At 37.6% G+C, this 25,545-nt stretch overlaps 1 protein-coding gene across 1 annotated transcript in view; it reads left to right on the forward strand.

Annotated features, from left to right (window-relative positions):
- Positions 1-236: 236 nt before the first annotated feature.
- Positions 237-25,545, forward strand: part of DISP1 (dispatched RND transporter family member 1) — a 52,452-nt gene continuing 27,143 nt past the window's right edge. The window contains exon 1 of the mRNA XM_022579281.2: positions 237-2,683. Coding sequence (XP_022434989.1) covers positions 2,175-2,683 — 509 coding nt within the window. The 5' untranslated portion in view covers positions 237-2,174. The remainder of the gene's footprint in view (positions 2,684-25,545) is intronic.

Here is a 25,545-nt window from a genome sequence, read left to right on the forward strand (position 1 = left end):
TTTGATTAATATGTTTTATTGTTTTCAGAACATTTGCATACAGCTTTTTCTTTTGTTAACAACAAAAGGTAGGATATATCCTTCAGTAAAAGGAAGCTTAAGGGAGCAGATCTTGCTGAGATGGCACGTTAAGAAAGTGATGGAAAAAAGATTAGACTTTCTGCCTCCTGGGTCACTTTAGGGCTCTTACCAGTTTATCTACCTTACCTTCCCACTAGTTGGATAATACTTTCAACTACCAATGCTTTGTGTTGGGGATATCATTTGAGTGTTTTATAGGAGGTGTTTATACCCAGGAGTGATTTACTGAAGAAGAGAGCAACTGTGTTTACTACAATTCAAAATCCTTCTCAGGGACTTCCCTGGCAGTCCAGTGGTTAAGATTTCGTGCTTCCACTGCAGTGGCTGTGGATTCATTCCCTGGTCGGGGAACTAAGATTCCACATGCTGTGTGGGTTGGCCCCCCAATAAATCCTTCTCAATGCTCATTATAAAAGGAAGTCGGGATTGCCAGACTACTTTCCAAAGTGACGGTAAGGCTGATGAGAGAAGTGACATCTGCTTGATTTACATGTATGTTTTGATATTTATAAATGCTTTGTCTTTTCCACTACAATAATTTATGAAGAAACTTTTTAATGTCTACATTAATTCTTCCATTTCTTACAGCGTTGATGTTTATATAGCTGAATGGCTGTGTGTGTGTGTGTGTGTGTGTGTGTGTGTTTGAGTGTTTGATGAGCTCTATCTGAGACGAAAATAAGTCAATAATGCTAAATTTGTATCCTAGTACAGTGAGTATCTTCTGGGCATTAGTGTTCACATTGAAACGCTATGCATCATTCTGGCATTCCCTGTTCAGAAATACCCCTGTTGAGCAGTTTATAAATTGGGTGAAAATACGCATAGGAATCTTCCTCGTGGGCGACCTAGGTTTGTCATTACATGTACTCAGACTGAAAAGAGACGATTTCTTCTAGTACCTGTGTGTCTGACAGAGGTGGGGAGAGACTGGAGAGAGATTTCTCCAGAAGCTGTTTTGTCCACTCAGAAAAATGCCATGCCAGAAGGGTTAGTGAGCCAAACAATGGTTTTCTTTTTTTCTTGTTGGCTTTCAAGGGTAGGTTAAATAGACCACTAGCATTTGATGACCTATTTTTCTTATTGCACATTTCCACATTTTGTGTGTATGTTGGTCAGGAGGTGATAAGTGGGCAAGGGGAGAGGAAGAAGGCCGTCTGGTTTTGCCTTTGTTTGTTGACTGGACAGAAAAATATTACTGGTAATTTGAACACGAATTTTTCCTTTACATTGAAGGCCTGGACCCTTTGGTGGAGGGGAAAAACTTAATAACAAAAATCTCACTTGAAGCAAATCCCAGCCATAGTATTCTTTTTCTTATGTGCAAGCATTGTTACCTGTAGGACATAGCATAGAAAACAAATTATTAAGTTCATGGCAACTTATGTGGCATGTTTTATTATTTTTTTAGCATTACATTCATTGGTTTAGGGGATAAAACTTTTGCATCTGATATCTTGGTTGCCACAGTTCTTAGCTTAGCCAATTAGTTTTTATTTTCTTTTGTTTATTCTTATTCTAGGACCTGAGTGACTTAGAGGAAAAATCATATTTTCTTGACATTTTTCAAAGACATAAAACATTCTTAAGATTATCCACATTATCTGAACCTACACAACTAATTGCTTCAGAGTAGCCCTTCATTTTGCCCATTATTCCTATATCAGAACACCCTAAGCATGATATTACTGAAAAGCTAAAGAATGATATTGGTATTTTCTGTCTCTTCTACCCCCTTCCCACCCCCATCCTAAAATGTTCTAATTCTTAACGGACACTTGCACATCTAGGATGAGGAGAGAAGACAGGCACTGAAAATAGAGATGGGGCAGGGAGGAAGTGGTCAGTGGGATAGGAGAGGGTTCTCAAGGTGCATGGTGTAGCTGGGAGGAAAGAAGAGGAGGCCTAACCCATGGCTGGTTCTGTTGCAGGTGAGCTGGGCTTCCCCCAGTGCTTTCACAACTCCTGCAAGAACGCTTGTTTTCAAAGAGCTGTTTTAAAATAGTTTTCCTATCTTCTTTACATAATTGCCTACCTGACTGTAACTGGATGATTTTATATCATTTTCTTTCTTAGGGTCAAGAAATCGGAGCATGGCTATGAACAACGGAAACAACGATTTTGTGGTTCTGAGCAATGGCAGCATCGCCACCAGTGCTACCAGCGCTAGTCCCCTCACCCCCTGTGATGGAGACCCTGCAGCCCAGCAACTCACCCCCAAAGAAGCGCCCAGAACAAAAGTGAGTCCAAATGGATGCCTGCAAGTTAATGGCACAGTTAAATCATCCTTTCTGCCTTTAGACAACCAAAGAACGCCTCAGATGTTATCCCTGTGCTGCCATCCTTGCCCATACCATCACCCTTTGACTACCCATGACAGTCACCAAGAGTGCCATCCCGAGGCTGGCCCTGCAGCACCTCCTGCTTTGGCCTCGTGTTGCATGCAGCCACACTCAGAGTATTCTGCATCTCTCTGTCCAAACCATTCACCTGTTTATCAGACAACGTGCTGTCTTCAGCCCTCTCCATCCTTCTGCCTGCATCATCCGTGGCCTGACCATTTTCAGCATCAGCCTGTGCCACAGCATATAGCCAACATAAGGTGAGTGGTCCAGTTCTTTGCCGAACTTTCTCATTCAACTAATTCCACGTGAATGTGGTTGTTGGTGTTGATTTCTCCCAAAGGAGGAGAGAAAAATGTATCAGGGATGGGAAACCAGTAAAAGCGCATATTTCAGGATTTCCCTGGCGGTCCAGCATTTAGGACTCCACGCTTTCACTGCCGAGGGCCCAGGTTCAATCCCTGGTCGGGGAACTAGGATCCCAAAAGCCACGTGGCGTGGCCAAAAGAACCCAAAAACCAAAACAAAACAAAATGCGTATTTTTTGGATTGTGTGAAGCCTACTAAAATGCAAATGAAGTAATATTATATCTGTTTTATCCATTAACTTCTTAGTCAATTAAACCCTTCCTTCCGTGTTCTCCTTCTGTGAACTGGTTAGATGTCCCTGCTAGGCCTTGAATTATAAAGTTCAGTAAAAGATTTTATTGTTAGTAATTTCCATTATTAAACATGGGGGATAGATATATTTGTGATGAGGCTGCCTAAACAGGAGTCTTATATTTGCTATTATTGATAGTGATCAACATACAAAAAAGAAGTACAAAACCAGTTGCTTCCTTATGGGTATACTCACAATTTCTGTTCATGTGGTTTGGGTGACTGTGTGATATGTTGAGATCGTATGAAGGCAACAGTTCCTTTGAGCAGATGAAACCTATAAATGTGTAGCATAGGGCTTTAAAAAATATTTTTTGTAAAACGTTTTCAGATCCGATAGATTGAAAAGTACTAGAAAAATCTCTATCTTTGCCAGTTCTCCTTCCCATTTCAGGCCATAGTTTCTCTGATATGTTCCTTCCAGCTATTTTTTCTGTGGGTAAGTTAAATCACATGTACTGCAGGTGAGCAATGGTGACATATTTTTAAAAATACTGAATGCTTTATAGAGACCAGGAATTATTTCACATTTTTTGGTAATAAAAAGTCTAAAAAGAGCTAGAAGACAGCCTTCTCATTGAATGTTAGGGTATAATTTATATACAGGGAAATGCACATATTTAAGTGTATAGTTTGATCAGTTTTGACAAATGTATACACTAGTATAATGCACACCTTGGTCAGATGTAGAACATTTCTGTCACCCCAGGAAGTTCCTTTATGCCACTTCTTAGTCATTCCTTCTCTCTTCACCAGAAGCACTGTTCTGAGTTCTGTTACCATAAATTATTTTGTTTGCTCTGAAACTTCATATGAATGGAATCATACAGTAGATACTCTTTTGTGTCTGGCAGTTTTGACTCATAACATTTTTGAGACTGTCTAATTGCTATGTGTATTAGTTTCCCTTTTTATTGCTGAGTAGTAATCCATTGTATGCATATAGTATATTCACTTTTAATTAAAGAGTGAGTACAGACTTCCAGTTCTAAAATAAATGTCATGAGGATGTAATATACAGCATGCTGACCATAGCTAATAATACTGTATTGTATAGCTGAAAGTTGCTAAGAGAGTAGATCTTAAAAGTTCTCATCACAAGAAAAAAAATTTTGTAAATGTGTGTGGTAATGGATGTTAACGAGACTTATCGTGGTGATCATTTTGCAATATATACAAATATCGAATCATTACGTTGTACACCTGAAACTAATGTAATGTTATATGGCAATTATATATCAAGTTTTTAAAAAGTCACATCCAGACAGGGATTAAGTAATAAATACTTTTCACCTTCATCAGATTTTAGATGCTGCTGAGATTATCTGGTTTCACTCTTTTGAAAAGAGAGGAAGAGAAAGATGGGGAAAATGACAAGGGGGGTGGGGGGCAGGGGGAGTCTTCTCTAGCATGTTTCTACAGTTTCTGAATACATTTTTCCATATTAGATGTGAGAGTCTTTTAGTTTATAGAACTATAATAAAAACACTCACCAAAGCCATTTCTTAGAAGATTAGTCCTGACAGCATTGTGCTACATGGCCAGTTTTAGACTCTTTCCACTTTGAATGAAACAGTGTAAGTGGTTAGTTTTGAAATTATATGGTCATAAATATTGATGTTTCAGAATCATAAATTATATGGTTGCAGGATGTGAGATGAGAGAGAATTCTACATTTTGAAGCTGATCCCTCCTTTAAAAAACTTCACGAAGTAGTAAAACAACGGATAAGTAACCAATTGTTTCAATATGATAGGCATTGTCAGTATTTTCAGGACTTTGGCTTAGCATTTCTGAATGACCTAATTTTAAAGGAATGAGTGTCCTATATACATACAACTTTAAATAGAATGGCATTAAAAAACAAACTGATAAAAAGTGCCATATTTGTCCATCAGGAATAGTTGTAGAGGACACTGGAATTTTATGTGAGAAATCTTTCATATTAGAATTTTATCTCAAGAATTTGAGCCTTTTGATAAACTGCAACAGACATAGAATCTTTTTAAAGATGCCTGCGAAGGAATGGTATGTGTCCAGTTGTGTATATTACATACTTTATTGTAAAATGTGTGCTCCCAGAAACTCTTCCCTATCTGCTACATTTATGAATTTACATAATCAACAATATTTACTGAATATTTGTATGTGCCAGGCACCAAAGATGTAGTTCTAAATGAGATGAGACTTTATTTTTTCCTTCATAGAGCTATAAGCTAGTAGGATGGGAGACAGAAAAGCAAACAGGCAGCTACAATATTGTGATAAGAGATACCAAGGAGGGACATACAGGGATGAAAATGAAAAACATTACAAATGGAGAAGAGGTTGTCTTGTAGACAGTGGGAATAGTTTGTGTAAAGCTTTATAAAGTAGTGTAAGCACAGCTCCAGCATAGCTGAGTATGACTAGGCCCTGAAGGAACAAAGAGTAATAGCAAGGGGAGAGGTATATTGGGATTAAATCCTGAGGGGCATTGTGAATCACATTAGGAGATCTCAGGACTTTATCCTGAGGCCAGTGGAGAGGCAGTATAGATTTTTGTGTGTGCACGACTTTTTTATTATGAAAAAATATATAGAACATAAAATTTATCATTTGAACCATTTGTATGTATACAATTCAGTAGCATTAAGTACACTCACATTGTTGTGCAACCATCACCACCCTTCTTTCTCCAGAACATTCTTCATCTTCCCAAACTGAAACTCCATACCCATTAAACAATAATTTTCCGTTCTTCCCTCCCCCAGCCCCTGTCAACCACCGTTCTATTTTCTATCTCCATGAATTTGGCTATTCTAGGTACCTCATATAAGTGGAATCATACAGTATTTGTTCTTTTATGACTGTCTGATTTCACTTAGCATACTGTCTTCAAGGCTTATCCAAGTCATAGCATGTATCAAAATTTTCTTCTTCTGTAAGGCTGAATAATATCCCATTGTATGTATATACCACATTATGTTTATCCATTTATCTGTTGATGGACACTTGGATTGCTCCACCTTTAGGCTATTGTGAATAATGTTGCTATGAACATGTGTATACAATATCTGTTTGAGTTCCTGCTTTCACTTCTTTTGGTTATATACCCAGAAGTGCAATTACTGGGTCATATGGTAATCATATGTTTAACTTCTTGAGGAACCACCAGACTGTTTCCACAGCTGCTGTGCACATCCTTGCTGACACTTGTTCTTTTCTGTTTTTTTTTTTTAATTGTTTTATAATAGCCATCCTAATGGGTGTGGCATTACAGATTTTTAAGCAGAAAAGAAACACTATCAAATTCACATTTTAGAGAGGTCCATAAACTGCATGGTGGAGAGTAGATTGAACTGGGTTAGGACTACTGTAGGGAGGAAGACCGTTAGAAGACTTGTTATAGTAATTCAGGTGAGAGCTGGTGGTGACTTGATCCAGGATTTAGAAGTAATTTCAGCTAGAGAGATTTATGAGGTAGAATCTACTAGGTCTGGTGAACAACTGGATATGGGGGAGGAAGGGAAGAAGAATCACAACTGATTTTCAGTTTCCTGGCTTGAGCAACTAGATGGGTAGATGGTAATGTTGATCACTAAAATGGAGAGGACAGGAGAAGAACTCCAAGCAAGCAGAGCTTTTGGGGATGGAGGGTGGGGCAGTAACAGTGGAAGAGTGTGATCCTTTGAGCTTTCTTGAAAGAATGAGGATGCTGAGTAATACGTAACAATTACATTGAGGGTAACAATACTGTTGGAAATTATCCTAGGATGAAAACTGCAGCTTTTAGGTTCAGCCCAGCATGTATTTATTTGCAGAATTGTGCTATGGGCAAGGAAATAAGCCAGGTGCTGTGTCTGTCTTTCCCAAACCAGTAATATACCCACCAAAGCAAATGTGGACGTGGATATAGCTACTGTGTAAGGGAGAGCAGGGCAGTTGGGGATAGGTTATGCGGGATGTCCTCGCTGAGAAATTCTGTAAATGAGGATGCCATGTGATACTTTGCTGCCTTTTATTAGTTATTCTACCCAACACTTTTAGGAAACTTAGAACGAAGGTTCTAGAGGCTGGTCTCTATCAGGAATGTTAACGCTCTAAATCTATTTTCCTTTTGTGATTTCTTGCATGTTGCTTTTTAAAAAATTGATAATCTCAAATACTTAATGAAGTATTATTCAATTAATGTTTAAGATGTATTCATGACTTGATAAAAGTATATTCACATCACTTAAAAAGTATCTTAAAGGTTGATGGCCTTGGAGTAAAATTGTGTACAGATGGAAGATCCTAGGCACTTTCAATTGCTATTGCTCTTTGCACCTACACCACAAATGCGCCCACCTGGTTGGTATTTTGTTTTATTTTATTTTTATTTATTTATTTATTTATTTGCAGTACGTGGGCCTCTCACTGTTGTGGCCTCTCCTGTTGCGGAGCACAGGCTCCGGACGCGCAGGCTCAACGGCCATGGCTCACGGGCGCAGCCGCTCCGCGGCATGTGGGATCTTCCCGGACCGGGGCACGAACCCGTGTCCCCTGCATTGGCAGGCAGACTGTCAACCACTGCGCCACCAGGGAAGCCCCTGTTTTATTTTGAAAGTTGTTATTTGTTTGTAAAGTACTTAAACTATAGAGAATGTTTTAAAGAGTCAAATAGAAAATATAATTTTATCCCAGGTCATTTGCCGCCTCCTTTCCATCATTCATATTCCCATTTCCCTTTTGCCCACCTTCTGTACTACAGTAAGTTCTGTTTCATCCCTTTTGACGCTTTAAGCTGTAATAAATCTATCTAAAAGATTCATTATAATCAACCACTTATATATGTCTTTTGCTTTTTAAAACTCTCTGTTAAGCTTCTGGTTGATTAAATTAAGTCCATTGCAAGGATCACATTTAGAATATTCTCTTTTGATTCCATTTATCACCAAATATTAAGTAGTTCAAATAGATCTCATTTTAAAGCTTCTGGCTTTTTCATTTGTAGATTCCTATCCTTATACCCATCACTCAGCTGTTAATTAATGTGACTAATTGAGAACACCAAGGAGTTAAAAATGGCAGAAAGTAGTCTCTCCCTACCATGAGACAGAGTCCATACCCGTAAGTCCTAAAGCTGGCTGATCATCAGGGTCACCAGGGGAGTTAAAGAATAAAATAAGTATGATAATAATAAAGAGAAGTTCCTTTTGCAATAGAAACAATAAAGCACTCAGGAGTTCAGAGGTGAGAAGGATCCCTGGAGGTTAGGGGCAGGCTGAGTGAGAAGAGAGAATTTGAGTGACCCTTGAAGGATGACCAGGACATGATAAAGGGACTGCCTGGAGGATGCAGAACGTAGAAGGTGGGGGGAAGTTGGAAGGGGAAAGCGTACAAAAATATAAGTCTACTTAAGGAAGTGTAAAGAGAAGAGGATGGCCAGAGTGAAGGGGTCACTTGGTTGGTCAGGAGAGAGAGCTTTTCCTAATTTTACATCCTGAATACAGTCAAGTTATCTAAAAGGCTGAATGGTAATGATTTGCTCTTTATCCTACAGAGATCTGGAAAATGCTTCTCAGGAACCAGTCACGTTCCATGTGTGCTGGCTGAAGCAAAGTTTTGAATGATTCCTTTGGAAACCTTCTTACTGCCGTATTAAAGTGAAAGGGTAATGGTATTATGACACAATTAATAAGGAGTTCTGCATCCAAAAATAGCATACAAGATTTCTAATCCAAACTGTACTTACGTTTTAATTTGGTGTTGCAAAAAATGTTCTTGATTGTAATAGGGGACTCCATAAATGATACTTGGCAATGGCCATAGACTCATTATCATGGTAGGGAACCTGTGGTAGTTTTGGGTGCCTGCCAAATGCATCTTTATTTCTCTGAAGGTGATTTTGTAGACAGATGGTCACGTTGAATGTTCCCCATGGCACCCTGGAGGAATTAGAGCTATACTGAGTTAAGAAGGCTTGGCACAGAGGGGACCACGGAACTCTAGCATTAGCTCAGCCCCTGAAAGCTTAAGTAAACATGGTCCCTGCCTCCCCATACATTGTGACTATATAATTTTTGTAACCTATATTTCCTTTCTCCTCGGGGGTTCTTTACTAGTTTTCCAATTTCACACTCACTTTTCTCAGAGGTTTTCTTTTTGTTTCCCCTTAGGACACTAGTTACTTTCTATGAAGGGAACTCCTTTTCCTAAAAAGTAAGAAATGAGAATTCTTGTATTATCTTAAAAGAGATAGAATCTACCACTTGAAATCTGCTTCTTCTGTATATGTTGTATCATAACATCCAGGGGTAAATTATAGACCTGAGCATCATTTTCCAAAGGGTCTTACTTTGCTACACCTGGCCTGCAATGCTCTACCCTTCCGCCTTCCCTGAGCCCCGGCAGTTGTGTTATTTTAGTTAGGAAATTTGAACCAAAAATCACTCTGAACACTTCATCAGCAGTGTAGCGTGAACCTTGGCATTAACACTGATCCCAGAGTCTCTGATTTGCCCAAAACGCCAGACTCAACTCAAATGGCTCTTCTAAGATGTCGGAGCAATGAATGGAGAAATTCAAGGTTGCTCACTTATTTAGCAAGAATTTAATGAATACTTAGTAAGTGTTAAGTGCTGGAGACAGAGGTAAAAACTGCAAGCATGGTCCCCAATTTCAAAGATGTAGAGGTAATGTGGACAAGGTAAGATACTTAGATTTCAGCATGGGCTGACCTCAGATAGATAGCCTTCTTTTATCTACAAATATCGACTGCTGTATTCTCTGGAGCACAAAAGTTAAATATCAGAGCTTTTGCAGGAGCACAAGCCAAAAAGAAGAACCAGACTATGTATCGTTTTCTAAATTCATTTTCTCCGCTTTTCCTCTCTTACCATTGGAAGGTTACTGATAGCTAAATAATCATTTGTCTTTATATACAATTGCCATAAATAGTAACCTGGCCAGGACGGCTTGGCAGGTGTCTTTGGCAGGAAGGAATGGTTAAACTGCTTTCTTTAGACCTGTGATGTTCAGGAAGGTCCAATAAGATTAAAAATTCAGTTCTTCTGTCACGCTAGGCACATTTCAAGTGCTCAATATCCAGATGTGACCAGCGGCTACCATATTGGACAGCATAGTTACAGAACATTTCCATCATCACAGAAACTTTCATTGGAGGACTATCTTTCTTGCCTCTGTTAAAGCAACTGAGATCCCCTTTTAACCTCTGTAGCAGCAAATGGAGCACGTATGATGTAGAGTAACAGCAGTATTTGGCAGTAAATACCCTTTTTGGTCAGCATAATTCTAATTAATTGGAGTATGATTGCTTGTATTTTGTTTGAAATATTAACATTAAGAAATGACAAAAGATAAAATCCCTTTTCTTCAAAAATCTGAAAGACTAAAGCCCCATATTATAAAAAATCGTAGCCAGTAGGCAATATCCTTCGACATCTTCTAGAAGCCACAGTTACATCTTACAAAAGCTTCTGCAGATCAAGCCAAAGGCAAAAGTATCAATTTATTGAATTTTTAGTTGCCTGGGCTTTTTGTTTTTTGTGTTTGTTTTTTATTGAAGTATAGTTGATTTATGGCCTGAGCTTTTTGTAAGTAGATCTAAAGTACAAATGTCAAACCAAATTTTTTCTGAAAGGTAGATAAATAAGTACAGTTAGCCTCTAGAAGTAATTGCTTAGTGCTGTATTACAGCTCTCACTTTTCTTTCCTCAATCCTTCCTCCTTTCCTCACTATACAACATGAGGTGGGAAGAGCATGGGCTTTAGAAGGGAATCCCTGTGTTTGAGTGAATCCTGGCTCTGCCATTGAATAGCTTTGTGATCTTGGGTAAATCTGTCTCTGTAAAAATGGAATAACAGTGGTTATTTTTTTCACATAGCATAGTGCCTAGAACCAAATTATTAGTCTCCTTTCTCTTCTCCTTCTATATTTGTTCCTTTCATTTTCTTCTCTTAAATTTTTGTTATTGTTCTTTGCTGTGTGCACTTAATTCTGTTAGTATCGTGGCAGAAAGCAAGCTGTTACTGAATCCTGATTTAAATGAATACACGATGTATTGCTTTTCATTCTGATTTATAAATTGCGTACTTTTTACCCCATCGACCTACAGGAAAGAGCAAGTGGGAAAGATGGTCACTAATTTGCCTTCTAGAAGAGGAAAAGGGGGGTTGTTGAGACTAAATGGGCCTCTACAGCCCCAAAGACTCAGAGCCTTTATCCTTTATACTAATTGTAACATCTGATTATGACAGTTAACTTTAGAAGTCTGGTAAGATTTAATCTTGATTTCACTGAAACCAAGGTGTATTTTTACATTCCTTAAAGTAGTCAAAATTAACTTTTTTAAAACAGGATAATGTTTGTAAAATTTAAAATGTTCCAAGCTTGCTTGCCAAAGTAAGTCAGTTTGGCAGTCAGATTGAGTGAAGGCCTATTTTATTAGTGGGACTTCTTTTAGAGACTCCTTTATACTATAAATGAATTTTAGAGTGTGCTATGCCTCATGGAATGCATTGCACAGTCTGTAATACATTTCAGACTATGAGCCTTGGTCATCTCTTTCTTTAATAATAAATGTCCAGAAACAATACCCTCTTTATTTCTTGAAATTAATATAACATTTTGGAATGAAGCAAATATATTCTTTAATTACCCCCTTTCTATAGTACTCCTACTTGTTTAGCAGGTTCTAGAGAGTAAAGAAAAAAAAGAGGAATGGTTCAAATTTTTCTTTGCGGTTAAAAAGGTAAAATATTTAGCAAACAGTAAAACATAAAAGACATTGTTATGGATCAGTCACATCTCTGACTCCAGGAAAAAAAACCAATTATACTACTGCGTCTTCTTTCCAAACTTAAGTGGATTGTTAGGTGTAATTTAAAAGACTTTATAGAACTTAGCATTTATAGGAGAATTTTCATTGCTATACTATGTTGTATTCTTTTCAGCAAAATTGATTCTACAAAATTATGCCTTTTTTAAAAAAAAACACACAAACCAGAGAGTCAACTGCTTGGTATTTTGGAGTTTAGTGCCTGGGGCATAACTGGAACTCAAATATTTGTTGAGTGAATGATTATCACTCCTCTTCCCCAATTCTCAGGACATCTTTTTTTACAAGAAAAATTGACAAAGCTTAAATTTTTTAAAAACCTCACAAAGTCAGATTGGTCCCTGCCATCAAGCCATTTATTGTCTAATAGGAGAGAGATGATTGGGGCAAAAATAGCCACAGTCTCTGAGAACCAAAATCAGAGTTTAGAGGGTTGTGTGAGTCCCAAAGAGGGAGATGGAGTCATAGGATAGCTTAGAGAAAGCGCCATGGGAGATGAAATGGGTCTTTCAAAAACAGACAGGAGACCGACTGCCTGAAATATGGGAATGGAGGCCGGCAGCACATGGGCGTGGGAGCAAGTGTGAGGCAGCCTGGCAGGCAGTGTCCTTTGTCTGGAGAAGAGCTCAGAGGAGGTGGCCCAGGGCATTGTGCCTATTGGGTTCATCTCATTCGACCTTTGGAGAACAATATGCTATAGTTAGTCAAAGAAGACTGCTCCCCCAAAACAGTGGATTCCAAATGTTGTGGAATCATCATAAAAAGCACTTATTAAGTGTCTAAGTACTTTATATGCAGTAATTACATAGTTCTAATACCTTTGATTCATTGATATTTCCCAAGGCTCGTTTGTTGAACCATTTCTTTTGTACTGCTTTTTGTGTATCTCCAGGGCCTACCAAGGTGCCTGGCATTTAGTAAGCACTCAGAAATTGTTGAATGAAATGAATAAATAATTGGACATCAGTCAAGTCATTTTTATGCAGAACTCAATTTTGTGATGTCTTGATAGTGAAAATCAGGCACATTGGTCTCCTGGAGTAAGATATTTCCCAAACAATGGGAGAAGGTTTAAAAGGCTTTGTTCCCTTAAAAACCCTGTTTTATTAATTGTTGTTTGAGTCTGTTTGCAGGGATAGCTCCTCCTGTCCTTTAAATCACGCCCCCCCCCAATGCCTTGGTTTCTAAATTTTTTTTAAAAAAATTACAGCCTCATTCATGAAGACGTAAGAAAGGAAAGGTAAAGACCCTGTTCACCCCCACAGCTCCTAAGCTACTTTCGTAAATGATTCTGGAGCCCTTTTGAGGAAGACAGGGAGGGGCCAGGAGACTCTCTGCACTGGGGGGAGTCAGCCCAGAATAACCTTTCTGTTTGCTCAGCTCTGGCCACCTCTAGGATATTTGCAAATCTAGTATAAGAGATTTTATAAGCAGTCAGCAGATTATAGAACTGGTGGATGAAACGTAAATTCCTAATTAAGATTTGGGGTTTTTCTTTGTCCATATGTATTTTATGACTTAGAATAAACCGAGAGGGTCCGGGGCCAGATTTGATGCCATATTCTATATTAATATGCTGAGTTGTTGGTTTAGGTAAATTAATTACTTCTCCCCATTTGAATGGTACAGGGAGGGCTCTGATAGTTATCAAATAGCTTGAGATTCAAGCATGATGATTTCTACAGGAATGTGAGCAGTTTACTCTTTCTAAACACTATTTTGTGTGTCTAGTAAGAAACAAGGATGGACAGTTAATACATTCATTCCTTCAGACCCTCTTTGTGCATCTGTGGTCACTTGGGCCTGCCCACCTCCCCCTTCCTAAAACACTGCTTTCATTATGTCACTCCTCTGCTCAGAAATCTTCCATGGTTTCCCCAAACTCCTTGACCTGACAGTGAAGGTCCCTTTAAAGGGATGGAGTGTGTTTTGTGGGGGAAGGAAAGGTAGTTCAGGGAGGAGGAATCTTCTAGCCCTGGTGAGGAACGAGGTGACAGATATCAGTGAATAAGATTACTGTATCAGACTTTTTCCCCCTACACTTTAGAAGTTTAAACAGAAATCTGATTAATGATTGTATCTTCGTTTCCACTTATATATAATCGAGAACTAGACTCAGATACTTTTTTTGGTCCTGGCCAACACTAAATATTCTGAGTCTTTGTTTTCTAGGTATTATTCTGAAACTTTGTTTTTTAGCTGTCAGCCATTGACCTACCTTATTGGCTACCAGAAACTAAAACTACTTCATTGTAAAGCAATCGCCAGGAGAGATTTATTTAAATGTATTATTTGATTGTTAAAAGGTCTCAATCTAATGCAGAATTAAACCCTACATTGAGCTCCAAATTGTACTAATTTTTTTAACCTCCTTACCCCTGACCTCCATCTCCCAAAGCTTAAAATTCTAAGTGAGCAGCATTAGTATCTGGTGAGTATTTTGGCCTGAGGATTTTAAACTTCATTCCAGCATTCATTCCAGCCTCTTAAGTTAGTTAAGTTTAATAAGATTTTTCTGGCTTTCTTATGAGCTTTCCTTGGATCTCCCATTAGTGATGATTATTCACATCTTATTAAGAAAAGTATATATTACACTCTCATTTAGCATGTTTTGTGTGGGGCTCACAGCAACAGTCTGGCATGAAAAAGTTTGAGTTTAAGGGCAAGTGCTTTATAATTTAGTATAACTTTAAAATGTAACACATGGGGCTGTTTGGCTTATAACCTCCAGCTTAACTATGCAAATTTAACTCCATGGGCTGAGGAAGAATGGTTTCTTTCAAGCAAAGCTACTTTTCAGTCATTTAAAAATATTTTTAATTAACCAGTTGTCCTTTTCAGAATGCTAATTGCTTTAAACTGTTTCTTTTTAAAAAAAAGAAAAAGTCATTCTTAGATTCCTCTTTTGGGGTGTGCATTGCACAGGACCAGAACCATGTGAAATTCTGACCTCCGGTACGGCTCCTTCCTCCTCCCCCTTATAAGCGGCAGAGGCAAAATGTATTTGAAAATGAATTTCCCATGCCTTGCTTCCCTCACCGTTTAGTGAACAGCAGAATAGCTGCCCTTTGACTACTGATCTGCTAGTCCTGAAACTCTATCTTTTTAAGAAGAAATAATTATTTAATTATATAAGAGGAAATTACACCCCTCCCTGTTCTCACCCAATTTTGTATAACACAGTTCTTTTCTTGTTTACTGCAATAACTAGGGGGAAAAAATAACATAATTTCTGGCTTGCTTCTTAGGGCCAGGCTCTACTAATAAGAGAATAATTTCTTATTAACTTAAATTGGAACTCAAGCTGTTACATGAAAGCCTGATTTGTTCCAGCTTTACAGAGTTTTGAGTCTGAGTGGGACGGACAGGGAATACTGTACATTATGCACAAAGCATATTTTTCTTGTGGAACATCACACAGAAATGCCTTCATGGGTTACCAGGCTCTGTCACTAATTGATGTAACGTTTAGTAGATCCAATGAGTGTGCAGTTGTGCCTTTCAGCATTCCCATTGGATAGATGTCCTTAAATGTCAGGTATTTTTCTTTTGCCAGCAAGTTTGGTGAAATTGGCATGGGGATTTATAAATATGTGAAAAATGCACATTTTTATCATTCTTCACAGCAGTCTTTTATCACATCTCTGCAGTATTAATGTCTCCAGGGAGAAAACTGTAAATTATATAACAGATAAATTGGAGGTGAGTTTTTCTTAGCTAATCAGTAGCCACTGGCTGCTTAAGCAATAAAGTAGACTGAAATGAAAGACAGCAAAGGAAGTTCAGCAGTAGGATTGCCCATAATCCATGGACATTTCAGCAATTTTCTGCCTTAGACTAACATATTCCTGTCAGTTATAAAGAAAACCTAAATTTTTATATTTAATGTGTAGACATTAATTATTGAAGGTAGGAATGGTCATAATCAGGGGTCTAGATATATCTTGAGAGGTAAATTCAACATGGGTTTAAATATGATTTTAGTATCACATAGTTTAGAAATTAAGTATTTTATTTTTCTTTAGTTAAAAGAACTAATCTCAGATAGTCTGTTTAAAAGTCATGATTTAAAAGAAAAGCAGTTCATCACTGTGAATTAAGTCTATAAAATTTAAACTTCGAGTACACTTAAATGGAACATTATATGTGTTCCATTGATGAAATCTTCATCAAGGTTTCAAAATGGGAAGAGATGAAGAACATTTTGAAGAGGCATATCTCCTCTTTCACCCACAGATATAGGCTTTGCATGGAAATGTAATCACCTATAAAGCATTTCTATGTTAATAATGTACTTGACTATATCTGGTCATGTAAGCAATTAAGAATATTTAGTTCTCCATCAACATTGCAATTTAGATCATATTTAAATTATTTCTTATTCTGCTATCACATGAGTATCTCTTTTGTGTAATTTTATAAAAAGATAACCTTTCTAAGAATTTTAATAGTAAGTTTTATCATTATTACAAATATTCTAAAATATTCCAAAATAATGAATAATAGTCTCTGAGTATAAAGAATTTTTCTGGAGGGTGGGAGGGAGGAAGACGCAAGAGGGAAGAGATATGGGATCATATGTATATGTATAACTGATTCACTTTGTTATAAAGCAGAAACTAACACACCATTGTAAAGCAATTATACCCCAATAAAGATGTTAAAAAACAACAACAACAAAAAAGAATTTTTCTAAATTGTGAAGTAGAACTTGGTCGTGCATTGTACCTGTATTTGGTGAAGAAAATGGACTTTAATGGCATAAGGTCTCAAGTTTATAATAAGAGTATTAATGATTTTATTGAACCCTTACTATATTCCGGACATTGTACTATATTTTACATGCACTCTCTGATTTAATCCTGAAAACAGCCCAAGGAATTCAGAGCTATTACTGTCATTTCCATTTTATAGATGAAGAAACTATGGTTTGGAAAAATTAAATAGTGTTTAAAAGATTAATTAAATGGCTAATAATAACCAGTAGAGCCTGGAATTGAGTCTTGGTCTGTCTGATTGTGAAGCCTTTCCTCTTAGTCACATCTCTGTGCTGCTCAAACGTAAGAGAATGAATTTTTTTTTTTTTTTGCTAAATTTTTTTAGTTTTAGCAGTAGTTCAAGAAACAATTACTGAGTGCTAGCTATGTAGTAAGCACTTGTGCAGATTCATTCTTGAAACCGCAGAGCTGAGATCCCACTGATCACAGATCACACTCATCACAGATCACACAAATAATCATGAGAAGCACAGATAACTTGCCCCAGGCTGCCCAAGTCCTTTTTAGATCACGGAAAGGGTATATTCACAGCGCTTCCTTGCACAGATCCCAAGGAAGAATCCTGCCTGATTTCTCCCATCTGTTTGTACCATGTCCCTAGTGTACTTAAACACTAGTGGGGGGACACACACAAGTAGGTTCTTGGACATGCTAGTAGTAAGAAATAGATTTTCCACCTTTTAGATGTAACATTTCCTTTGTGTCTAAACTGAATTCTCTATCTAAATGTCACACTCCATGCTGTCATCTTCAGGATTTTGGGTGCCTTTGCTCCGGCTCCAAGACTACCAAACAGTGCTCGCTGTAAGAAGACGGAAAGTGTAGACCTTTCTTATTATGACTTCATGCAGCCTGGCATAGCTCAGTCCTCACTGCTAACTCCTAAATGTACTTCCTCCAGCAGCTTTTTCCATGTACGCCTCTGTCTCTAGTTTACTCAAAGCACAGTTTACTCTCTCAACCCCTGGACCATGGGCAGCATCACCTCCTACTATATTATGAAAACAACTGAAACTTTGGTGGAGTGTAGCATAGAGGTTAAGAGGGTGGGCTCTGCAGTAGATTGCCAGGGTTTGAATCCTGCCCCTAACACTAACTGTGTGAGCTTGGCAACTTATTTAACCTCTCTGTGCTTCAGTTCATTGTCCATAAAATCTATACCTACTGCAAAGGATTGTTTTAAGAATTAAAAAATAGTTTCGGGCTTCCCTGGTGGCACAGTGGTTGAGAGTCCGCCTGCCGATGCGGGGGACGCAGGTTCGTGCCCCGGTCCGGGAAGATCCCGCATGCCGCGGAGCGGCTGGGCCCGTGAGCCATGGCCGCTGAGTCTGCGCGTCCGGAGCCTGTGCTCCGCAACGGGAGAGGCCACAGCAGTGAAAGGCCCGCGTACCGCAAAAAAAAAAAAAAAAATGTTTAATATATGTCAAGTGTTTAGGACAGTGTTTGGCACATAGTGAAGTTCTTAAATGTTGACTATTATTATTTTTAATATATCAGTACACTTAATGCTTTTACTTTGTATGACCTCTTTCCTTTTTAATGACTTGCAGTCTGACTTTTACCATCACTCCTTTCCTGGCGATACTGGGGTCAGTGACCTCTTTGAGAAGCTCATCTCATTTGTTCTCCTTAGTTCGAGAGCATGTAATCCCCATTTACCATCCCGTCATAAGCTGTCTTCTTTTTTGCATTTCATGAGTCTATGCTTTTCATCACCCTATGCCTTTCCTTCTTATCCTATGTGCTGTGACCATTTCTGCCCTCTCTCACTGTTGATGGAGCCTCCTTTTCCGCCCTTCACATGACTGTCATTTCCATAATACCTTGCTTATTGTTTATTTCTTACCCCTTCTCAACTGTTAAAAATTTCAGATCCCCATTTCCTGTCTGTAGTTCTCATGGTGATGGAATCCCTATAATTCACAATAGGCTGTAGGACATCTTTATTTAAATATCCTGCCAAACAAAGTATCAGAGGAAGAGCACTTTGTAATCCTTCAACGGAAGCACTTGTACCCTAAGTAAGCATAGCCACGTACTGTAACTAGATATTGTTGACCCAGGAAAGATCTTGAACTTTGGAAGAAACTAAAATTTAAGGAAGCAGAACAATATGGATTTTAAAACATAATCTGTTCAAAAATAACATAATGACAGACAACAATACCAGGACTAGTTTTACTGTAGATCAACAAAGTTCTCTTGCTCATCAAAGGCCTTTTACAGGTAATCTAAGATCTCTACCTTATAAGTCATTTGGACAGGTATTTCTAAAACTTCAAGAGAAAAGATCAATTAAGACTCACTAGGAGTTACCAATTTAAAATGTTACTGGGGGACTTCCTGTTTATCTATGTCCCTAAACTTCAGCTAACCTGAATTTTAGCTATCTAAGATACTTAAACTTTTATCTTTGGCTGTCTTAAAAAGGGTGATCCTTTAGGCAAAACTAATCTATGGTGATAGAAGCCTGAATATTGGTTACTTCTGATTATGTTTATTGATTAGAAGGGGCACGTGCGAGCCTTTGGGGCTTCTGGGAAATGTTCTATATCTTGATCTGAGTGGTGGTTACATGGATGTAAAACCCATCAAGCTGAACACTTAAACTTTGTGCCTCTTATTGAAGAATTGGTGAAATAGGAATGGTTTAAAAGGATGACATAAGGGATTTAAGGATCTCTCCCCTTTAATTCTAAAATATCCTTTCACCTTCTTGGCCAGTCTGTATACACTTGGAAGGCAGGGATAATGTTCTCTTAATTTTTATATTCCTGATTGTACAGTGGGAAGGAGACTGGAGGCAGGAGGAAGGCTTAAGGGCTGGCATACTCACCTCCTCCCAGGAGAATTTCTTAGTAAACCAAGTTCCACTCTGAGCTACCACTTTGCTGTTTAAATATGTATATATTTTTTTTCCTTGATTTGAAGATAGCAAACTTAAGCTACACTTTTAAAAATAAATTTATTTATTTTATTTATTTATTTTGGGCTGCATCGGGCCTTCGTTGCTGCGCATGGGCTTTCTCTAGTTGCGGCGAGCAGGGGCTACTCTTCATTGTGGTGCGTGGGCTTCTCATTGCGGTGGCTTCTCTTGTTGCGGAGCACGGGCTCTAGGCGCGTGGGCTTCAGTAGTTGTGGCACACGGGCTCAGTACTTGTGGCTCACGGGCTCTAGAGCACAGGCTCAGTAGTTGTGGCGCACAGGCTTAGTTGCTCCTCGGCATGTGGGATCTTCCTGGACCAGGGCTCGAACCCATGTCCCCTGAATTGGCAGTCAGATTCTTAACCACTGCGCCACCAGGGAAGCCCCTAAGTTACATCTTTTGAGCTTTTATTTTATTTTTAAATTTTTATTTTATATTGGAGTGAAATTAATTAACAATGTTGTATTAGTTTCAGGTGTACAGCAAAGTGATTGAGTTATACATATACATGTATCTATTCTTTTTAAAATTCTTTTCCTATTTAAGTTATTACAGAATATTGAGCAGAGTTACTTGTGCCATACAGTAGGTCCTTGTTGGTTATCTATTTTGCATATATGAGCTGCATTTTTATTTCGGAATCTGAAAAGTAGAGTATTCGGTGACATAATCACATTCTCGCACATATCTTGCCTTATTTGCTTTCCCACTTGCATCTTCTGTTAGCCTCTCATCTTCCTATTTTGGTACTTGAGAGTAGAAATTGTATTTTTACTGCTCAAAAGTGCTTAGTGAACTGGAATTTCTAGGGCGGAGAAGAGATGACAAAATGAATGATTTAATAATGCTGAGAAAATAAAGGGCTGTCCTTAGGCAGCCTTCCTTAGGGAAGGTAGTAACGCATCTTTCCCATCCTTCTGCCAAAGATTTTATGATAGAGGTAAGCCAAGATTATAAAAAGATTTAAGTTTTCCATATGGAAGAGCCAGATGTAGGGCCAGAAAGAAGGAAAAGAAAGGGTGTTTTTAACATTTATGACAAGAGAGAGCCCTTGGATTCTACATATGTAAGCCTTTTCCTCCAAAATACTTCAACCTTTGACATAAGTTAGGTTCTGGGAAAACTTACTGCACTCAGTTGACTTAAAATTGAATGTGAGTTTACTTTGTAAGAAATATCTGTTCACAAGGAAAGTATATGGGAAACTTGCTGCAATACTGCCCTTGAGGTTCGTGCAGTTAGTTGTCTTGTTATGAAGTTGTTCTGAATGAGCTGAAAAACTTTTGAAATTTCCTTTACAATCTTTGTTCTAGACTGTAATTTACCATGTGCATGTCATTGGAGAGTTAAGGTTCTTGTATTTGGTTGGGGGCCCATTTAATAACCTCTTTTGATCTTTCACTAACTGAAATTGTTTTCAAGTTACAAATGCAAGAATAGTACTGTAAACCTGAAATTGTTTTCAAGTTACAAATGCAAGAATAATACTGTAAACCTGTTAGTTCTTTAAAGGGAATTAGGATTTCCTAAATATATTCCATCCTGGGACTTGGCTATCTTGACTCCAGAGTCACTAAAACAGTGTGATTCTGTGAAAAGAATTGGATCAATGGATCCACTAGGACAGGTGAAACAGACCCTAGCATGTTTTAAACTTTAATAAAGTAAAACTCCTTAAAAACTCAGTGGGCTCCCGACTTCCATCTAACCCCCATTCTCAAACAGGGCCAGACTTACCTTATCTTCTGATCATAGGCTGCCCTCTTTCAGGAAGTAGGGAGGCAGAAAGTGGATCTCCGTATTTCCGTTACTCTCTCAGCCCAGTTTCCCAAAATCTGGCTAACAAAATAGGCACCGACTAACTGAGAGATTTCTGTTACCACTATTGTAGTCCTGGAAGGAGCAGTCAACCTCTAAATCCACATTTGTCCCCATTGATAATTAAACCCAAGTGAACAACTGTTACTAGATGGCGCCAAACTGTGTAGTAGGATGGATTTGGATGGTTCAGCCAGACCATGGAAATTCAGTCTCTTAGCTGAACAGGTGCATCACGATCAGCTCGTTATTCTCACAATATCAAATGCCATATATTTTATAAAAATGAATTTTTGGACTCTACTTTTCCCCTTAAAGTGAGGCCTTACAGAAAATAATAATTGAAGCATCACAAAGTAATAGATTATTACTGGCCTAGATTATTAGTAAGTGGAATTGGGAAAAACTGACATCTGGATCAAGGATATCTCTTTAACTATAAAAGTAGTTATCAAATTACAAAGGAAAATTCCAGCTATTGAAAATTTAAAAATGCATGTCAAAAAATCATGTTAAAAAACATATCACAAACTAGGAAAATTTTGATGTTTCAGAGCTTTAATACTCTTATAAGAGGAAAGATATATATATATAAGCAAAAGAGACATAAAGTAATATATTAATGTGATTACAATCATGTATCTCTATTAAATAAATTTGGGAAATATAATGGAAGATTAATACAGCTACAAAAATCATGTTTTCAGAAGCTTTTAATTACATGGGAAAAACTCATAATCAGAAGTGGTAACACTTTATGCATCCAGTAAGGTCCTAATTGTGTACATAGTTATGGCGTATATTTAAGCACAAAGGAAAAAATACTGAAAGGAAGTAGATCAAAAAAAAAAGAATTACAGAGGTTAGATCGGTATAGTAAGAGTATGGCTGATTTTTTTCTTCATAATTTTCTGCATTTTTCAGGCTTTAAGAAAACTGTATGTTAGTTTTATAATCAGAAAACCAAACTAACATCAAAACAGAAAATACATCTCCTCAGAATAACCCTTTTAACTTGAGCACTCCTTCATGTTTTCTCTTCTGGTAAAACTCACTAGGTTGGTGAAGTAAATGATTCCCCACCACCTCTTATCCCACCAGCATGTTTGATAACTTGGCATGATTTCCTACAGCGTTTTTTCCTCCTTTGATACATACTACCAAAAATGTGTTACTACATCACAGTTCATCCATCTTCATATTTACCTAACATTAGCCTGGGGAACTCTGCCCCATCTTCCTACTTAGCCCTTTTTTTTCATAAACCACTTATCTAGTCATTTAGAAAGCCAATCTCTCTAGCTATTCCTATAAGGAGCACAGCATTCTCTTTCAAAGCATTTTGAAACACTAGTTCTTACCTAGCTTATGCGGGGGGGAAGGGTTTATTGATTATTCATATGAAGTATTTCAACATGGAATTTTGATGAGGGGGACCTGGCTTCCCAGCTTTTGCCATGGCAGAGTGTTGAAATACTTATGTGATGACTTGAACTCTCTGAAATTCCACACGAGAATCCAGTAGAATTTCACAGCAGGAAAGGACCTTAGAAATAATTTAATTCAACTCTCTTTATATTGCAGATGAGAAAATTGAAGCCAGAGTGGTTAAAACCGAAGATTAATCCCCAGTTAATAGCAGGTCTTCTTACTTCTCACTGTGGTCTTTTTAATACATTATTCTTAGAATAAGTTCCTCAGCTTGGTTTCATGGTGTTTGGTATGATAGGTTTTGGGATTGCAGACAGAATCTATGCCGTTATGAATTGAATGCAGTGAACTTAAAGTTTTAGCCTAGTTGCCCTAGCACCAGAATGTAACGAGGACCTCACCACAGCTTGAGAACACATGGTCCCACCATGTTGGGGTTTTCCTCATTCTTCTTCAGAAAATTCTTGTTTATTCTCAGTCTAATTCTTTTAAGCATAGTTGATTTTTTTTTTTAACCTCAGACTTTGAGAAGAAAACCCTTTTCTGTCAGTATTATTTTTATAAAAACTGTATTAGAGTTTTGCTTTGATCTTTTTTATTAAAGCTTCTGACCATTGAGTTATATAAATTTAACTTTTTAGTTAAAGGATAAATATGAGAAACTTTAGTTAAGGAAGAAAAATCAATTTCACTATATGTTGTTTTTCTTAAAAGCATAACTAAAGAATTTCTATAGAAGTTGAGGGAATAATCTATCCTCATCACCAGTAAAATGAAGATATCACAACAGCTGCAAGATATTGGTTACACTGTTGGAATTCATTTTGATACAGTGGATTTTTATTATTTTTTTTAACTTCCCCACCCCCCCCAAAGCTTTTTGGTAGCAGGTGTGACTTTTAACCTTCCAAACTCAAACTTGTATGATACTGAATAACTTGGTGGGGGCCAAAATATGTGGGAAATGAATTTTAAAAAGATTAATAATCTTGTAACATGGAGCTCAAATAATAGTTCTTACATTGAACAAAATGCAGACATGTTATACTAAAAATTGAAGACCAGCAATGTTGGAGAAAATAATTGGCAGGTTTGTGAATTATGATTATGTTTATAATTTTGATCTCTAGTCTAATTGATGAAAGCCTTGTCCTATTAATAAAATAGATAACTTATTTTCAGGAATGCAAATAGACCTTCACTGAGGTGTTTTTATTTTTATAAATTTATTTATTGATTTATTTTTGGCTGTGTTGGGTCTTCGTTGCTGCACGTGGGCTTTCTCTAGTTGCGGCGAGCGGGGGCTACTCTTCGTTGAGGTGCGCGGGCTTCTCACCGCGGTGGCTTCTCTTGTTGCGGAGCACGGGCTCTAGGCGCGCGGGCTTCAGTAGTTGTGGCATGTGGGCTTAGTAGTTGTGGCATGCAGGCTGGAGAGTGCAGGCTCAGTAGTTGTGGTGCACAGGCTTAGTTGCGCCGCAACATGTGGGATCTTCCCGGACCAGGGCTTGAGCCCGTGACCCCTGCATTGGCAGGTGGATTCTCAACCACTGCGCCACCAGGGAAGCCCTTTTACCGAGGTTTTAATTAACATACGAACTCTCAGTTGTATACTTTGTAATGAAAATACAAAACATTTTTACTTTTTTACAGATAAGATCCATAAAATTTTGTGTATCTTTCTTATCTTAATGAAAGTAATAAAATATATTTGTTGAATTAGGCTTAATGTAAACCCCCAAAATATACTTGTAAAACTGTGCCTTCAACTTCCAGATTAACCTCTGGACAACCCCTTTGCGTTGTAATTCAAAGTATCACTAGCTTCATTTCAGTAAGCACCGCAACTATTTTTAATTCATTATATAGAGGTAAGTTAAATGTAGTTTTAGGCATTTCTAATTGTACTTAAAGTACATCATTATATATAAATATTAAACAACCGAGAGTATGGAAGTGTGTTATACATAGAATATATAAACCTTGGTTTATCCAAAATTTCACCAGAATTTTTCTTGTAATATATAAATTTATTTTAATATTATTGATTATATAATTATATATAGTATATTAATTGTATTAATATATTTTATAATTATATAATATGTAGTAATTATATAATTAAAAACATATTGATTATACAATTAATTAAGAATACTATATATTATTATATAATACTATATTTATGACAATAGATACTCATATTTTGATTCACATATGTATGTATAAGGTTCTCAGAGGTCCTCTGAATCATTAAAGGAAGTTTAAAGTCTTTGCCATTTCTTTTCCTCTCAGTACTGTACACCTAGAACCCTACACTAGCTCCCAACCTGATCTTTAGTGTTTCCTGCACCTTGCCACCAGATCATTCATCCTAAAATAGTGTTTTCATTGTATCCATTCTTGCTCAAGAAACTTTAGCAGCTTCCTATTTCTATTGCTTGCTTCCTGCCTACTCCAATAAGCTGCCCTCTGCACTATTCCCTCCTAAGTCCTACTGACATTGCTCACGCTGCTACGGGAAGGTGTCTGGCATAGGTCTTGGCACAATGTTTGTTTCCATTCCCTCTGCTTCCTGTTTATCTGTCTGAAATCTATCTGTCCTTCAAGACCTAGTTCAAATTCTACTTACGTCAAGTTCAGGGGCTACTCTTTGGAGTACTCTGTTCCAATATTATCTCCCTGTTCCC

The sequence above is a fragment of the Delphinapterus leucas genome, chromosome 1 (genome assembly GCF_059928025.1).
Source record: "Delphinapterus leucas isolate spDelLeu-1000000601 "Yukka" chromosome 1, BTC_Dleu_Yukka2, whole genome shotgun sequence".
NCBI lineage: Eukaryota > Metazoa > Chordata > Mammalia > Artiodactyla > Monodontidae > Delphinapterus > Delphinapterus leucas.